Raw genomic sequence first — 16902 nt, 5'->3', positions numbered from 1 at the left:
ATTCGGGGTGAAACGAGTCCGACTTCTGTCATCTCACTTACATCCCGCGATACAAAAATATATGTATCTAGGATGTTCGTGGTCATTTGAAATTAAAGCCAAATCCAATTATCTTACAGTCGAAGATTGAAAAGCCTCGAGAAACAAAATGAGTTCCAACTCCCACGTCCCCTATCGCCTTGACGGAAAGGTCGCACTGGTGACGGGCTCCGGCCGTGGTATTGGCGCAGCTATAGCCACAGAGCTGGGCCGTCTTGGAGCCAAAGTCGTCGTTAATTACGCCAACTCGGCCGATTCAGCTGAAAAGGTGGTGGCCGGCATCAAAGAGCTTGGCTCTGATGCTGTCGCTTTCAAAGCAGACATTCGACAAGTGAGTAGTTGTGAATTTCGGAAAGAAACACAGCGAATCGGTGTTGTGTGGCGAGTAATGACACTCTACACAACAGGTCCCCCAGACGGCCCAACTGATGGACGATGCAGTGGCTCATTTCGGGGGTCTAGACATCGTCTGCAGCAACTCGGGCGTGGTCAGCTTCGGGCACCTCGGTGACGTGACCGAGGACGAGTTCGACCGCGTCTTCAGCCTCAACACACGCGGCCAGTTCTTCGTGGCCCGCGAGGCCTACCGCCACCTGAATGAGGGAGGGCGCATCATCCTGATGTCGTCAAACACCGCCAAAGACTTCAGCGTGCCCAGGCACTCCCTGTATTCTGGGTCTAAGGGCGCCATCGACTCGTTTGTGCGCGTCTTCTCCAAGGACTGCGGCGACAAGAAGATCACTGTCAATGCGGTTGCCCCGGGGGGTACTGTGACGGATATGTTTCACGATGTCTCCCAGCATTACATCCCTAACGGAGAGAAGTATAGTGCTGAGGAGCGCCAGCAGGTAAGTCCCCCATCTACAAATATTACAGCGGAATGAGAGGCTGGCTGCTAAAATCTGTGAACGCACTAGATGGCCGCTCACGCATCTCCACTGCACCGTAACGGCTATCCGGTTGATATCGCTCGCGTCGTGAGCTTCTTGGCGAGCAATGAAGCTGAGTGGGTGAACGGGAAGATATTGACACTGGACGGTGGTGCCGCGTAAAGGCCAGAGTCTAGCGTTCCGCGACGACTTGTGCGAGATGGCATGCTATCAAATGAGCAGACGAAGTAGAGTTTGTGTTTGTGTGGACTCAGGCTAGATGGATTGCTCAAAGAGTCACAAAAATGAGAAATCACACGACTCACTTAGCTATCTTGGCACAAGGGTCCTAGTCATCACAAAAGGGTCAAATGCCCCTGGCAAGCCACGAATATCCTTCACAATGGCTCCATACCAAAATTGCACTGCAAAGCTCAGACTTGACTACGCATAGCTACTGTGAAATTGACTGATACGACCTCACGCGCATGAGCTGAGTTCATAAATACGGTGCTAAAGTGTGCGAGCTCGTGAGCAGAAGACATCAGGGCACTTCCGCCGTGGCAAGCCATCAACCAACCTACATGTTATCTCGTTGGGCCTGCCTTTGCGTGCCCAAAGCCAAGATCCTTCGTCTCACACGGCACTGTTACAGATTTTATCGCAGAGTCTCCGGCACATATCCACCAAAACAACAAGTGAAGACGACGCAATATTCAGTTTGTGCCAGTGATACAACTGGCTTAGTTAATTTAAAGCGCAATATTTGACGCGAGCCGTCCAATCTCAGTTTACAAGCAGACACTGGCAATGGTACTGTGAAGATGCGAATAAATGTAATATTTGGTATGCTGAAGCTCGTTTCGTTGGTCTCATTCCCGATTTGCCTGGCATGGTCTCGGAGCAATTGGCTTGCTCTCCATTTCCCGAAGTCCGGCCGGCCAGATTGTAACGCCACTTTGCTTGCTACCGTTTTAAAGGTTGGTTCCCAGCCAGTGTGATATCAGCAAAACCGATCTGCCTATTTATTTATTCCTTTCAGATGAGTTTCTTTGACACATCTGAGTAGGTAGTGCCCAGTGATGATTGCGGAATATAGTCTACCATGCCACCACGTTCCTCCGAAACGGTAATCGCCCGATCCCTGTCGGCATAATCCGACCGAATTCCGAGGTTATGTTCAACCCGCTGTTTTTGGCTCTTTGACTCATCCCGGAACTGAATCCTTCCCAACATGGAGTTCCACAGAGATCTGAATTTCATGCAGACCACCATGGCTCTACGAGTTGAAACGCACCTCTGGCGCGCGCCACGAGAATCTCAAGGCTGTCCACTTGAGCCCGGCGAAGCGCGGCCGAATTGGATTGCCGCCTTACGAATGGTATGATTAGTTAACTGATTGAAGTAAGGTTTTACATATTTGGTTATAAGAAAAATAGCTTCTACGAGCTTTAAAAGGGCTTTACGAAAGACACTTTGGGGTGAGGTGATGTTAAACGGTGGGCTCTGATTAGCTGTAGCGGGTTAGTACTTCTTAGTCAGCGGATTTGCCAGCGCGCCTTTAGGTTTTTACTGGTCATGATGAGGTGGAGCGCTCCCCGATTGTGCGCGTTCCATGTCAGAACTCGGACACCCATCCTTGCCACCCCCAAATGCGCCAGTCTCAAGTGTCTTAGAATGGATCTCTTCGCCCAAGAGGGAGAGGAAAACAGAGATTTACTCAGTTCTATTAACGCAGATGCCGACAAAAAGTTCAAGATTACTGATATCAACGAAAAACACGAATGGATCATAGAGCCCCACAGGGAAAAAATCAATGACTGGGCAAAGACGAAAACAAATTCCGTCAGAAGAGGGGAATCTGGAGGGAGCAAGCTCTACCAACCCATCACCGATAGATATGAGATCCGTGTCCGAAATCAAGCCCGGAAAACCATCCGATCAGCTGAAGAGCGCACTACACCATTGTTCGGTCGAGTTCAGAATCACTGGCAAAGAACACCTGCCATTGCCGTTCGCCCTTTCCATGAACGATCTTTCCGTTCCAGTCTTTTACACGGCATTGAGTTACACATGGGGCGCTCCAAAATTTGATGCGAAATTCGAATGTGACGGCCACGTAAAGATGATCACCAGGACTCTCGAATCTGCCCTGCGTCACTTCCGTCAGGAGGACCGGGCAGTAGTCATGTGGGTTGATCAGATCTGCATAGACCAGGAGAACAATGAAGAGAAGGGACAGCAAGTCCCACTGATGTCGAGAATTTACGAACACGCGCGCAATACAGCCATCTGGCTAGGCGAATCGGCCGATGATTCAGACACGGCAGTCCGACTGCTGAAGGATCTCCACGTGCGCCTGCGATTCTCCACCGAAGAAACCATCGACCCAACCGAGTTCGAGGGAAGGGATCTGCCAAGTCCAGACTCGGAAGACTGGAAGGCACTTTGGAAGCTGCTTTCGAGGCCGTGGTTCGAACGGCTTTGGATCATTCAAGAAGTCACTCTCTCCGACGTGTCGTGGGTTGTCTGCGGAAGCAGTGTGATCACGTGGGAATCGCTTTACGTCGCTTGCTTGCAACTTGTGGATACCGGCGTCTCACGGTGGTTGAGGCGGAAGTTCCCTACAAGCGCAGCGGCAGGTGACTGCAAAGATTTGTGCAGAAAGGCAACTCACCTGGGTAGGTTTGAGAAGAGCATCATGTCATCCAAGTTCTCACTGCTCAGGCTCTTGGGCTTTTCCCGGGAAGCCCTGTGCTTCGACCCCCGGGACAAGGTCTACGGAATGTTCGGGATCTGCAGGCCCGATGACACCAAAGTCCGAGTCGACTACTCCGATAGATATCATGTCACGCAGTTGTATCAAGACATTTTGGAACACCACATTACTAACAACGGGGACCTGGGTCAGATTCTTCGGTCCGTGGATCACGACGCCGTCGACTTGCCCTCCTGGGTAACTGACTGGAGGATGCCCAGACGAACGACAGCGCTGGGAAGTTCGCACGTGTCGTATCAAGCCGATGAGGGATTCAAGTCACGACTGCTGAAGGACGCAGCTCTTGCTAAGGTTGACAGCCGCAGCCCGACCTGGAAAGAATTGCGAGTGGCCGCGCTGCACTTCGACACTCTGGAGACCTTGAGCCGAGTCTTCGAAAACCCCAACCTCAGCCCAACTGCAGAAAATGAGACCTTACAAGTAATGCTTGAATTTGTTACCAACCTGAAAGACTACCCAAGCCCCAATACAGATTTTTCCGCATTCTGGCAGACCTTGGTGGCCGGAAGGGACGAACAGAGGATGCTAAAATGCCCGGATTCATTCGCGGAGATCTTCAGCTATGTCCTTGATCTGACCACTGGAAAGAAAGGTTCGATATCAGGCCAGACTTACACACGTCGGCAAACGCTGCCAAAAGGCAGGGGTGGACTTGATGAAGAAAAGCTGAGGTCACGCAAGCCACGATCGGCTGGCAATACCTTCCGACAGGTCCGAACGGCCATGGTCAATGCGACAAAGAACCGCCGACTGGGTGGCACTGCGAGCGGGTATATTGGACTGTTTTCGGAGCATTCACAGGCCGGAGACAAGGTCTTCGTGCTGAATGGCTGCCACGCACCGGTCGTCCTGAGAGCTCGAGGCGACAACAAGTTCAAATTTGTTGGTGAATGTTATGTGCATGGAATTATGGGAGGTGAAGCTATTGGGCCGAACCCAGACTTGCAGGATATCGTTCTTGCTTGAAGGGTGGGGGTGGTGGTGTGCCTTCACTCGTAGAATATACGTATAAGATGACTGGCTAAGATCAGAGAGCGGAGCCAAACAATACTTCCATGAGACCTCTGCCCCAAAAACTATTTCTATAGCAGTACTGTGGTATTTTCAATCCCAAAGAGGCTGCAAGTTTGGCGATTCTTGAAAACGGGCATCCTCCAAATGGCCACTCGCAGGATCGAGCCAGTAGAGGACGATAGAACGGTCTTCGGCAGAGCGCATTTCAGACCGCGTACGGACAGGAATACAGTCTGATGTTGCAGGTCATTAGAAGACGTGAATAATGATTTTCTATTGACCTACGAAAGGGTATTCATGGCGAGAAGATGAGAGTGAATAACAAGTTCCAGCTCAAAGATGTGCAGGCACTGACGATAGGCCAGGAACGTGACACAGCATCCAAACCCTCCGGATCCCGAAGCCCGCAGACCAAGCATGGAAAAAAAAAAAGATGGCTCCGAAGTCTGAAGATGCGAATGACTCCAGCCAAGCCAATTCCTAATGTCTTCAAGAACGGCACCAGGGTAATTTCATCCTTTCAGTACTGAAGATGCCGTCACTAGCCCATGGGCTTTTAATCTGATGAACCCTCTTGTATCTTATACGACCACTTGCCCACAAAGTCAGTGTCACTTAACAAGACCCCAATTCCAAACCCAGAACAGAACAATGGCGAAGTATGCTGTCCTAGGGAGCACAGGCAATTGCGGGACAGCCCTGATACAGAATCTGCTGCAGTCGGCCCAGGAGAATACCATCCACGCCTACTGCCGGAATGAATCAAAGCTGCGCCGGCTGGTGCCCGAGGTGGCCGACAACAAGAACGTGCGCATATTCGCAGGCAGCATCCACGACGTGAACCTGATGAAGGAGTGCATCCGCGACACCAGGGCCGTCTTCCTCGTGGTCACGACCAACGACAACGTCCCGGGCTGCCGCCTCAGCCTCGACAGCGCCACGGCCGTCGTGCAGGCGATGCAGGAGCTCAGGGCGTCGGGTGCTCAGGTCCTCCCGCGGCTGGTGCTGCTCAGCTCGGCCACCATCGACGACCACCTGTCGCGCGACATGCCGTGGTGGGCCCGCCGCGTCCTGCTCGCGTCTGCGTCGCACGTGTACGAGGACCTGCGGCGGGCCGAGGCCATGCTGCGCTCGCATGCGGATTGGCTTTCTGTCATCTTCGTCAAGCCGGCGGGATTGTCGCCGGATATGGCGCGCGGGCACAGGCTGACCTTCGACGAGGAGGAGAGTTTTATAAGTTACCTGGATCTGGCGGCTGGCATGATCGAGGCGGCCGATGATGAGGAGGGCCGGTATTGTGGGAGGAATGTCGGTGTTGTTAACAAGACGCGTGGAGTGGGTGCCAGGCTCCCTCGTGGCACGCCGTTGTGTGTTTTGATGGGGTTGGTGCGTCACTTCTTCCCTTGGCTACATCCCTATTTACCTTCGACGGGTCCTGCGTGAGCGAGCTCCAGCTGTCCAAATTAGTATGAGCTCATATACACGCAAAACCCCATTATCGTTTCTTCTTGTGGGAACTGTTGCAAACGAAACCATGAAACGGAGAAGAGTTTATGCTGGACGTCGAGACAGCATCACTTGTGTCGTGAAAACTTATGAGACTACAACAAGGTTGGCAACCACATGATTTCGCGCACCCTGGTACCTTTTTTGCAAGCCGAAGTGCAATGCCAGGCGTATGTTCCAGGGTCCTTGCTCCAAAGCTAACCTACCAGGCTTTCTGTGTATCCTACACGTCATGGTATGTGGTCATTATACAAGAAAAGAGATTCTCCATTTTTGGTTGTTCCAGAGAGATGCTTCATTGTCTTATCGGTGCCATAAACAACCAGGACTCCAGCCACCATTCCAACAATACAGCGATGAACATCAAGATGAAGGCCAGAAGGAGCTGCGGGACACGGAGTCCGGAAGTGTCGCGTCCAGGCCTCGAACGAGGTAAGTTTGGGATCCGCAGCTTCGGGGGATAGACTTCAGGCCCGTTCATCTTCTCGATCGGCCAAGGACCAGAATGATACATCTCGGCCTTGGTGCGTCTCATCAGCTGGCTCAGTATCTGCAAAACCGTTCCAGCTAAGTCTTTGGTCGGCGGATGGGGCCAGCGCCTCGAGTTGGGCCCGGCGAGACGTTTTGCGAGCTGGGTGACTCTGTCGCTCAGTTTCGTTGTTGTCAGTCGACCTTGCCTTGCGAACTCGGAGACCTTTTCGCCCACTTTCGTTGTTGTCATTCGATCAGGGTCGTATAACAGTGTGTGGGCTTTGCTCATATTCTCTTCCATTCTTTCAGGAGAAGCGGATGCCTTTTGGACGACGAAGCTTCGCTGTGTGTGTTCTCGGTCCCTGAGCCACTTCATGAAATCTAGATAGGGGTTCAAAGAGTGTGGTTCGAGACCAACGAGCCCCTCCTTTCGTTCCAAGATGAGATCCGAGACCTGGTTAGACCAAGCTATCGCTGCTTTGATCCCACTGTTCATGCCTCGCCCAGGCCAGAAGTGGTGCGTCAACGCAGAATCTCCTGCCAGTGATACAAGACAGTGAGGGCGGCGTCTTGTCCGTGATTCGAGAGTGAGCACCTTTGTGGCGGTGCTGACACCCATGAGATTGATGGGAATTCGTACAATGCTCTTGACGTCGCTTTCCTCAAATCCAAATAGTCGCAGCCCGTCGGAAATAGACTCCCACAACCTGGAACCTTCATCATATGGAGCAAAGATCTGACCGTTTGTGAACCCTGGAGGCACGATTCCGCCTGTACGGATACAAGCTAGTGACCCAAAATCAGCGGGGATCCCGTCTAGCGAGATACATTGATCGTATTCATGTTCTGTGAGAAGCATGTTCAAGTAACCTGTACTGTCCTGGTGACTTGAGTTGAGCAGGAACATGGTCTGGCAGAGAGTAAGGAGAACGTTTAAAGCCTGTGAACGAGGCAGACCCCTATCGCCACGATCAAGGGCGACTCCGAGTGCAAAGCTCCTGCCGCAAGGTTCTTGCTCCTCTGAAAAGTAATGCCTGCGGACCCAAGAGTTGGCACCGTCCGTGCCAAGGATCAGGTGGAAGTCGTCTCCAGCTTCCTCAATCAACGTTGCGTCGTTTGTGATCTCGGCACCGTGCAGGTGGATAATTCCGTCGAAGATGGAATCCTGAGCACGCTTGAGGAGAGCGTCTTCGACCTTGCGAATCTGCAGGTTAGATGACTCCGGCCATACGACCTCAGGTCATTGAAACGTCGAAGAAGAAGTTGATGAGACTATCCGTAACGGCAGATTAGGGTAGATTTGGCCGACACTTGAGCAATATGAATCGCATCCTTTGCAACAGCCACTTGGAATCAAAAGAAGAGTGCCGGTTCCGAAATACTAGGTGCTGAACGGCAGTGGCGAGAGATGTGACGGTTTCAAGATTTCCATCCGCATGAGAAGCACTAAGGAATTCCCACAGTTCTAATTTCTCATTTTCGTCGGACTCGTCATTGCTGATGAAGTCATGGAGCATAATTTTGGCTTTCTCCAAATTTGTCACACCCTCGCTTGACCACTTTTCATTCCATGACCTGGGGAAATGAATGTACTGCGTCGGGTAAGGATCTGACTTGGTCATATTGAAAAAAGTGGTGTTGTGCTTGAATGCTTTCTTGGTTCCTGGGGTTAAAGGAAATAGGAGATGGTTTGTCGAATCTGAACCACTGCCTCCCCGCGGCTACTAGCAACTATTATAAATATATGCCATTGTTTTAGGGCCATCAGATCTATTGCCAGAAAACTGCATGTTTCGTGTTCCTGCTTTGTGACCAGTAGGGGGAGCCACCGTTGATACTTGTCTTGGAATGAAACAGACAATATTGGGTGCCTGGTTCAAGGCACGCCTGGATGTAGCAACCCTTGAGCAATCAGCCCCTTATTACGAAAGATTTGACCTTGAAAGAGGCAAGTCAATGACCATTGTTAGTCACTCACATTGACGAGCTAACACAAGTGCACGGTCATGTGTAGTGCTTTGTCGCATTGCCAGACCTCTGTTGACCACATGTACTAGAGGCAGTAGGCCAGAGTGGCCAGAACACAAACCGCAATCGCTTTGACACATGCAGAGGCTGATTGAAGCAAAGGAGAATGAGTCAGGTACCCTCAAATGACGTCGAAACTTTGCGGATAAGCCAGAAGGCAAAGGAAACGTATCACAAGCAGCCGACTTCACGGCTACACCAAAGTCTGTTAGGATAAGTGGACAAGCGGCAACAAACCGCTTCTAATCACACTGGGTTCTCATGCGTTGGCTTGATGATTGACAAATGTTGTTAGGATTCAGAGAGACCAAGGTTCTTGTTAAGTACCACATAAGACAATAATTTAGACGACCGTACTATGTAGTGAGTCATACATCGCCCACATACCTACGTCTGCAAACTACGTGATGCATGCAACTTTGGAGAAGTTGCTTGGCACTGTTGACTGGTAAATGCGCGAATAGGCAGAACGTCACAACTGTAAGTTTGTGTGGAGCAACGACTGAGAGAATAAGAGTCATAGACATGGAGCAAATGGTAAAAGGCTTTAGACATGTATGCATCTATTCATGCCTTTTAGGAGAGTTTTCAAACCACCGAAGACCAGATTTTTGCAACCTGTTGTCCATATATCACCCAGTCTGCTTCAAAATGTTGCTGGGGTCGAAGCTTGACCTGTCGGTCCTCAAACGTTCCCATTCATGTGAGGGGCATGGTGTTGTAGTATCTATCCTTGCGATCATTCCACGTTCCATAACTCCTGCTTGGTTTTTCATGGCTAGAGATTGCAGAAAGGCAGCATTGCTCAGGGGCGGAATTTCCATTCTAGGTAAAATCTGGATGACCAATTGACTGCATTGTTGACACCCCAGCGCATCGACCAGTCCTGGTCTGACAATCTTCAGCAGGTCTCTTATTCCTACACTCATCATAGTTTCCCCCAAGAAGCTACGGAGGAAACCGTGAAACAAGCAGCGTTCACCATTCTCACAACCAAGAACTACAGTACAATTACCTAGGTATATAAAGAGCTGAACGCCCCGGTCCTGGAATGAATTCACATCATCTTGTGCAAAGAATTCAAAACCTTTCGTCACTATAATTGGTTGGTCTTTTGTCAGGCCGTTTGTAGGGCCGCTTGTTGGACTTCACATTCAACACCACAGCCCATGTCAACACTTCCTCTTTAGGCATAGCCTCCCAGTCACACGGCGGCAAGATCAGCTGACAGGTACCTCCGTACCTCCCAGACCACCTGAAGTAAATTACTTACTGACCAAGTGAATTGGAAGGCGTCGTCCCATTTGAATATTTAAACTGCCCATGCCCTCCAACCTCCCATTTCTGCTTTCTTCCGTTCCTTCCTTCATTCTTCAACCTCAACGAAAACAGCAACCATCTCAATTGTTGTCAAAGACTTCTGCAGCTGTCTTTCTGTCTGATATCAACCCCCCTTCGTCATCTACTTGACCGAAGCACTGCACTCTCAGCCGGCCCAATCTACCTACCTGCACGCCAGGGCGCAAGCCCTAGCAAAGCACGCGACCTCAAATTCTACCCTCACGAGACACGATACATTGTCTCTAGTAAGTGATGAGGTCCCCACAGATCAACGCTTTGAAGCATCTACTCACACGTCGCAGATACCAAAAACATGATGGTGCGTGTCTACTACTTTACAGGTCACAACACCATCAGCTGGCCCACAGTCCTTCTCATCGTCTACGGCGTTCTCGCCCTAATCACCGCGGTCTTCGCACTGATCCTCGCATACCACGGAGACACACCATACAGACATGTCCCCGAGCGGTACCGTAATCGCCGCTGGGTGAAACCTCTGATCTCCATCATCTTCATCATCCTCCCAGCCCTCCTGTGGCCAATTGTCATGGTCGGCTTGGGCATCTTCGTCATTGGTTGCTTCCTCTTCGACACGGAAGATGGAATCTTGAAGAAGATGAAGGGCGGCAGAAAAGAGAAGGACGTGGAGAAGGGCCTGGGAATAGACGTGAGCCTCAACCAGCAGTCAACCCCCGAACACAATCCGGCAGTCACAAGGAACTCCGCAAATGCCACCACCATTTCCGAGCTCCCACCTGCACACAAACCACACGATTCCTCACGCAGACTGCTGCTCGATGGGGAGATTGCTCGGTGAGGGGATGCGATGAGTTGGCCTCACAAGGTAAGTTGACGCTCTTGTCCGAGGTTACCAGAGCGTTTGCTGACATCATGCAGCTGATCATCATACCCAAATGTTGTTTGACGGTCGGGGAGGAGTACATTCACGGGACCTTGGGAGAGACAGGATGGGAGGAGACTACTGTATCAGGATAACTCATGGCATGGTCATGCTACACACAAGGCTGCTCGTTAAAGTCGCTCTGCTAATCACAAACGAGCTACACGGGGACGTCAGATTTGACGACCTCCGTAATTTCAACGACAGAGCAATTGGAGACCCACATTAAATTGATAAATGGTCATCCTGTTTTGTGAGGCCAGACAAATTCTTTGCCGACGTGATTGCACAAACGTGTCCCCGTGATCCATCTAACGACAGACTTAGATGCATTGCCAATACCAATCGTTCTGGGAACTGATCAGCGAGATTAAATAAATCGGACACGTGTATCTCAGACTCACCTGCTTTGTGCAGACAAAAGGACTTGCGCAAGCAGTCAGACCCGCATAGCCATTTCCTCCGCACTGGGCCCACTGCTGGGCGACCCCAGTGGCCGTGGGAGTAGCCGACGAGACTTTGGTCGAGGTGGTCGTCCTCAGTGTAGTCGATGTTGTCGGAAGCGTGGTAGTGCTCGTCCGTACGGTCGGAGAGGTTTGTGCTGTGGTGGAACGCGTGCTTGTCGTGGCAGTGGTCCTGCTCGTGCTCGTCACAGCACCCCCACCGTTCTTCCAGCCTTGGATCTCGTCAAGCGTGAGAACATAGTCTGAGGAGTAGACAGACTTGAGGAAGTCTAGTGTGTTCCAGGTTCCACCAGAGATGTAGTCACCGCTCCAAACGACGAAGTAGACCCAGTCTGCTTGGTATAGCTTCAACTGCGCTGGGTCCATGACCGAGCCGATCTCGGCTGCGGCGATGATCTTGGTGTCGTTCACTAGGTCGAGCAGCGCGTTGTAAGTCGCTGAAATGGGCTGAAGTAGATCATGTCAGAAATCACACAGAGCAGTGAACAAGGGCTTTTGAGAATGAAACTTACGCCGTGGTCACCCTGAGTGTAGGTGTCCGCGCTCACGACATCAACGGTAGCACTGCCCGGGTACCAGTCCGCCGCAACCGAATTCCAAACCCACAGCAAGTTGTTGATCTTGTGGTAGTTCGTGATTCGGTCGTAGACGATATTCCACAACTTCTTAGCCGGCTCGGGGCCCTGAGCGCCCCACCAGAACCACTTGCCTTCAGCCTCATGCAACGGCCTGAACAGAACCGGGACACCAGCCGCCTCGAGCTTCTTTAGCTGCACCGCGATGGAGTCGATGTCCTTGACCAGGAGGGTGTAGTTGGCATTTGTGGTGTCCTTCAGCGCGGTAGTGAGGTTGAAGTCTGTCGCCGCGGTGTAGAAACCGGAGTACCATGGCTGCTCAGCGGTGTCGTACAGTCCGACCGGGGCGCCCCAGTGCCATACGAAGTTGATGATGCCGCCCTTGGCAGCGAAGGCGATGGCCTTGTCGACGTCTGTGCTCGAGGCTCCGCGGGAGATGCGGGACTCTGTGTAGTCCATGAAATCGACGCCTAGGATCGCGGGAGTCTTGCCAACGTTGGTGGTGACCCAGTCCAGGGAGGCTTGGTCTTGCTGTCCGGAGAGGATATTCTTCCCGTAAATGCTGCCGAGGTATTTCAAAAGTGCTTTCGCGTTGGCGTCGGCATTTGGGTTCACTGGAGTTGTGGTGATTTGGTGTGGGCCTCGTGCCGCGGCGGGCGACAAAGTGATGGCGTCGATGAGATACCTGTATCATTTAGCATGGTCTGGTCTCAGTCGCTCCTCACCGCAGGACAATAATTCCTTACCAGCCCCAGTTGTTCTGAATTTGAATCGTGTTCGATCCGGCATTGAGGAGGACTTGTCCAGCAGGCACGGTGACCCAAGAGGTCGTAGCCGGCAAAGCAACCTGGCCACCTCCAGCGCCATTCAGCACGACAGTGGTATACTTGTCTCCATAGGGACCATTGTAAATGATTTTCAGGTCATAAAGAGCCTGAGTGGCGCTGGTGACGTTGAACTTGATCTCATCACCCTCGGTATCAAAGCCACCAACGTATCCCGTGCCTGAGGAAAATACAGATTAGAAGCCATGTATCACACTTAAATGATACATTTTACTTACCGGTATATCCAGTCACCTCAGTAGCAACCTGAACGCCTGTCAAAGTCGCGTTTTCGGCTTGATAGGTCGTGGTTTGCGCGATAGCCAAGCTAGCTAAAGCTGCAACCACTGTTGATACGGTCAGCAACATCCTTAATTCGTCTTTGAGGAGCAAAGGGGCTTGTCAGACTAGAATCCCGCTACCGAAAAAAAAGAATTGAAGATCTCCTTCATATTCAGCTTTATGATACTTATTATACGAATGGCTCCACTCGAAGTGTGTAGGATTCGGAGAGACCCGTGCTTAGCTTCGGCTGTCCATTCTCCGCAGGGCTTAAAGAGGAAGTGCACTGCTACAACGCGAGCTTTGCAGAGGTGCCTGGAGTAATTCTTTCCCTCTTTTCTAGTCTAGATGCTCTCTTTCCCCATAGCCCGAATGCCGACGCCATTCACATTTCAAGTTCAGGATTGGTCCACATGAAAGTATCCTTCAGCTCCCTAGGTCGCCTCGTTGGATTTTGTCGCGGTATTTTCCATAGTTGTAGCACAGATCGTGAGCTGTGCCAGCGTTGATGCAAGGCGTACTCACCTGAACGCAATCGAGACTCACTTGGCAGGAAACCACGCACGGCCAATTCATAGAGCTCCCCGAAGTCACATGGTGCATTATTTGCGTGTTGTTCAAGGACAAATATCGTTGTTTCGGAGGAGTTCGCTGCGCAAGCGACCGAAAAAGGACCAGTCTCCGTAAGCGAAGTTCTGGGCAAATCTAAAACACTGAATTTACCGGGTCCGTCGGCCCGCCTGTCTGACCTATTACTACCCGTAAGTGCGACACGGCCTCCACTGCCGTGCACCACGGTTGCACCGCCCGTAGCAACCGAAGTGGGCGGCGCCACAGCTTGGATGGGGCGAATGCGTTTTCAGTGATTTGTGGAAAGACATGCCCATATTTGTTTTCACCGCAGCTCTCACCAGTGGCGTGATCATGCTTAAGATATCTGACGATGTGTGCACGCTCATTCGAGCCAATGAATAGTTTCAGAGTGGACGTCAAGGAGGAACAAATTGACAATCATTCCAGGAGGTTGAACCACAAAATGAAGAAAATTTACACGAGGCTTACAGCCAGTCGGATACTGAAAGAGCAAATACATGGAATTCATCGCTAGAAGCAGGCCGCGTATGTATTCTGTCGACCAGCAGCTACGCATAATTACTGACTCAACATGGCTACTGGATACCAAGACCTGGATTGAGTGACGATGTTCTTCCAACATCCGACGGCCATCATCGCCTTCCAACTCCATGAACCCATCAACCATATTAGAGAAGGGCAGGAGGGAAGCAGTGATCAAGCAAAAACAAAAATGGAACCGTCAACCTCAATCATGAATCTGCATACGGTTTATGGTACTGGCATGAAATGACAGCTTCTGGGGGTGTGGCCCAAAGCCAGTGGTGCTCAACTAGTCGATCTGGTAGTATGAGCCTTTCGTAACACCGGGGCGGACGGGGCGGCCAAAGAATGTGGCAACGGTCTCGTCGAATCCAAGGCCCATAGTTTTAAGAATGTTTACTGTGTTGGTTCTGCTTGCGGATACTGCACAGACATGTACCTGAAATCACCCGTGACCCCAATGTTGCCGACGACACCTAGGCCAAGCCACTGCTTCTGCTCTGGAGTGAGCGTATCTTGGATGTCCTTGGACAATTTCGCCGTCCAGTTCACTTGTTGCCGCATGAACCCCTTGGTGTAGTACCCAAATAATAAGGCCCGGTCTTGGTCTTTGGTGGTGTTGGAGCCACTCGTGTGCCATACGCGCCCGTCCATCATGATTATGTCCCCGGCCTTGCCCTCGAATGGAACCAGGAGCTCTGGCGCGTTTTCAGGTACTTCTTTACGCGTCACCCACTACCGTAGGTTAGATAACTCGTGTCCATTCTCAGACCTGCACAAATATAGCCACCAGCTAGGCTGTATCGAGAGGTCTCACCTTGTTTGATCCAGGGATGTAAAGCGTCGCTCCATTCTCCTTGGTGACATCAGTCAGGCACCAGATGACATTCAAAGCCCATATGTCGTGCCACGGATCCGGGAACACAATGCTCTGGTCCGAGTGCAGAGCCATACTTTTTGAGCCCGGACGGGCGATGTTGGCGGTGAAGTTGGAGATGATGAACCCGTCGCCAAGGAGCGACTTCACCATCTCGATAGCCGTGGGGTGAGAGATGAGGTCGCGGAAGATCTTGTCGACGGCCATCAGGTAGAAGACGCGGACGTTGCTCGGGTTCGGGTCCAGGAACTCGAGATACGTCTCCTCGCCCTCTGCTTCCACGGCGGCCTTGGCTTTCCAAAGCCGGTCTAGAGCATCTGCCGCCTCCTCTTTGCTGAGGACCGAAGGGATTCGTGCCCAGCCATGCTCTTTCAGATGAGCTTTAGCTTCGGTCTGAGTGTCTGACATTCTGACTGGATCCTTATTTCAGATGAACTTCGAGTGGTTATTGAAGGGGATAGAACAGAGTTTAGCTGCTTGCAAGAGTCTACTTTGTTGTGAGGGGAAGGGCAACTGGGGAACTTAACTGCTATAGGCTGTCAGCATTATACACTCATGTGATGCTACAGTAATCCGCTTCCACTGTATTTGTTAAAATGTGGAATCAACATCAGAATAGGTAATTGATCAGCGCCGCTACGCATCGTTAGGCACCCATGCATTCTTAGGACGATACTCACTGGCACGTACAATGTGATAATGACCCTTTAAGTCTTCTTTCGTACCTGCTATGCCCGTGCTCAGTATCGTACCGACTTTGTCTGAGGTTCATCTTACATAATTCCGTCTTTGCCTTTTCGCCGAGCAAAGAAGTTATTAGGAGTAAGCACGTGCAAGCTTACCTGGGTGCCGAGTGAGTGCGCAGATGACATTTTAGGATAGTCCTGCATCACACCAACGACGAGACAGTGTGGCTTAGATTGCCACGTCTATAAAAACAATGAGCACGTTTACCTTGGAATTCAAATTCTGTTTCCAGGCGCCCGGGAGAGTTCTTCTTCGAACTATTTGCAGCTACTCCCAGTAAAGTGATAAATATCCAATACTCATGACGATTCAGTGCTGAGCTCTTAGAGGGTCCTCTATTCAATAGGTCTCTGAAGCAAAAAACCAGATTCTTCCAGCCTTCAAGTCAGCTCCAACGTAAGTGGTCGTATTCTCGCACACATGTCTCGCACAGCATCCAACACAGATGATGGCACCTCTGCCCGTTGTCGCTTATGTAGGGGAAACATTGATCACGCTCTTTATCCAGTCTGGCTCGATTACGTATGCAGATATATGTCCGCCCTCATCATCTCCAGGGTGTTGGTTATGTGGAGCAATGGCCAGGGCATCGATGGTTCGACACCGCGACCGTCAGCAATTACGCACTTCAAAGTTTCCTGCTTCTAGTTCACCATTCGACGTCCTTGATTTCAAGCCGTACCGATTGTCTCAAATTTCGAGAATTGCCATTACACGGCTTGCGTCGGGCCGTCAAGAAAATAGGTGCTCAAAAGGACCGAAGCCCAAGCCGCAGCCAAGGCCATTCAGCAGAAAAGAGGCGATGCATCTGGAGGTCTGCATTTGTTGCACAGAATCCTTGCGGCACGTCTTGTCGCGACCTATCACCAATCAAGTATGCGGAGCATGCACACATTCAGCCGGAACAACGCTTACGCGTGATGCATATCCCTTGCCCAACAGCAATATTTCCGAACGAACAGTGGGGGTGCCCATCTTTTTCCGGCTACAACCCTTTGAATGCGTTATCATCTCAATCTTCACGGCGTCCGTCGCGCCGCAGAGCGATAGGAATTGTAACTGCTCACAA

At 51.2% G+C, this 16902-nt stretch overlaps 7 protein-coding genes across 7 annotated transcripts; 4 read left to right on the top strand and 3 right to left on the bottom strand.

The window, feature by feature from the left end:
- Positions 1 to 148: 148 nt before the first annotated feature.
- INS49_003403 (uncharacterized protein) lies at positions 149 to 1091 on the top strand (the record flags this gene model as incomplete). Its single annotated transcript, XM_043164197.1, has 3 exons — positions 149 to 370; positions 447 to 887; positions 957 to 1091. 3 exons carry the CDS (start codon positions 149 to 151, stop codon positions 1089 to 1091), a joined length of 798 nt encoding a protein of 265 aa, XP_043018962.1.
- Positions 1092 to 2808: 1717 nt separating this feature from the next.
- On the top strand, positions 2809 to 4653 carry INS49_003402 (uncharacterized protein; the record flags this gene model as incomplete). Its single annotated transcript, XM_043164196.1, has 1 exon — positions 2809 to 4653. One exon carries the CDS (start codon positions 2809 to 2811, stop codon positions 4651 to 4653), a length of 1845 nt encoding a protein of 614 aa, XP_043018961.1.
- Positions 4654 to 5352: 699 nt separating this feature from the next.
- Positions 5353 to 6144, top strand: INS49_003401 (uncharacterized protein; the record flags this gene model as incomplete). Its single annotated transcript, XM_043164195.1, has 1 exon — positions 5353 to 6144. The coding sequence occupies one exon, from the start codon at positions 5353 to 5355 to the stop codon at positions 6142 to 6144; it is 792 nt and encodes a 263-aa protein (XP_043018960.1).
- Positions 6145 to 6502: 358 nt separating this feature from the next.
- On the bottom strand, positions 6503 to 8300 carry INS49_003400 (uncharacterized protein; the record flags this gene model as incomplete). Its single annotated transcript, XM_043164194.1, has 2 exons — positions 6503 to 7882; positions 8061 to 8300. The coding sequence occupies 2 exons, from the start codon at positions 8298 to 8300 to the stop codon at positions 6503 to 6505; spliced, it is 1620 nt and encodes a 539-aa protein (XP_043018959.1).
- A 2060-nt stretch (positions 8301 to 10360) lies between these two features.
- On the top strand, positions 10361 to 10948 carry INS49_003399 (uncharacterized protein; the record flags this gene model as incomplete). The annotated part of the gene is made up of 2 exons (XM_043164193.1): positions 10361 to 10860; positions 10945 to 10948. 2 exons carry the CDS (start codon positions 10361 to 10363, stop codon positions 10946 to 10948), a joined length of 504 nt encoding a protein of 167 aa, XP_043018958.1.
- A 78-nt stretch (positions 10949 to 11026) lies between these two features.
- Positions 11027 to 13263, bottom strand: INS49_003398 (uncharacterized protein; the record flags this gene model as incomplete). The annotated part of the gene is made up of 7 exons (XM_043164192.1): positions 11027 to 11043; positions 11102 to 11108; positions 11353 to 11859; positions 11925 to 12672; positions 12734 to 12992; positions 13051 to 13078; positions 13234 to 13263. The coding sequence occupies 7 exons, from the start codon at positions 13261 to 13263 to the stop codon at positions 11027 to 11029; spliced, it is 1596 nt and encodes a 531-aa protein (XP_043018957.1).
- Positions 13264 to 14498: 1235 nt separating this feature from the next.
- Positions 14499 to 15494, bottom strand: INS49_003397 (uncharacterized protein; the record flags this gene model as incomplete). Its single annotated transcript, XM_043164191.1, has 3 exons — positions 14499 to 14608; positions 14659 to 14944; positions 15027 to 15494. The coding sequence occupies 3 exons, from the start codon at positions 15492 to 15494 to the stop codon at positions 14499 to 14501; spliced, it is 864 nt and encodes a 287-aa protein (XP_043018956.1).
- Positions 15495 to 16902: the final 1408 nt, after the last annotated feature.

This window comes from Diaporthe citri (genome assembly GCF_014595645.1).
Source record: "Diaporthe citri strain NFHF-8-4 chromosome Unknown scaffold_10, whole genome shotgun sequence".
Classification (NCBI taxonomy): domain Eukaryota; kingdom Fungi; phylum Ascomycota; class Sordariomycetes; order Diaporthales; family Diaporthaceae; genus Diaporthe; species Diaporthe citri.
The sequence above is the reverse complement of the archived record's forward strand: the minus strand, read 5'-3'. Positions and strand labels throughout refer to the sequence as shown.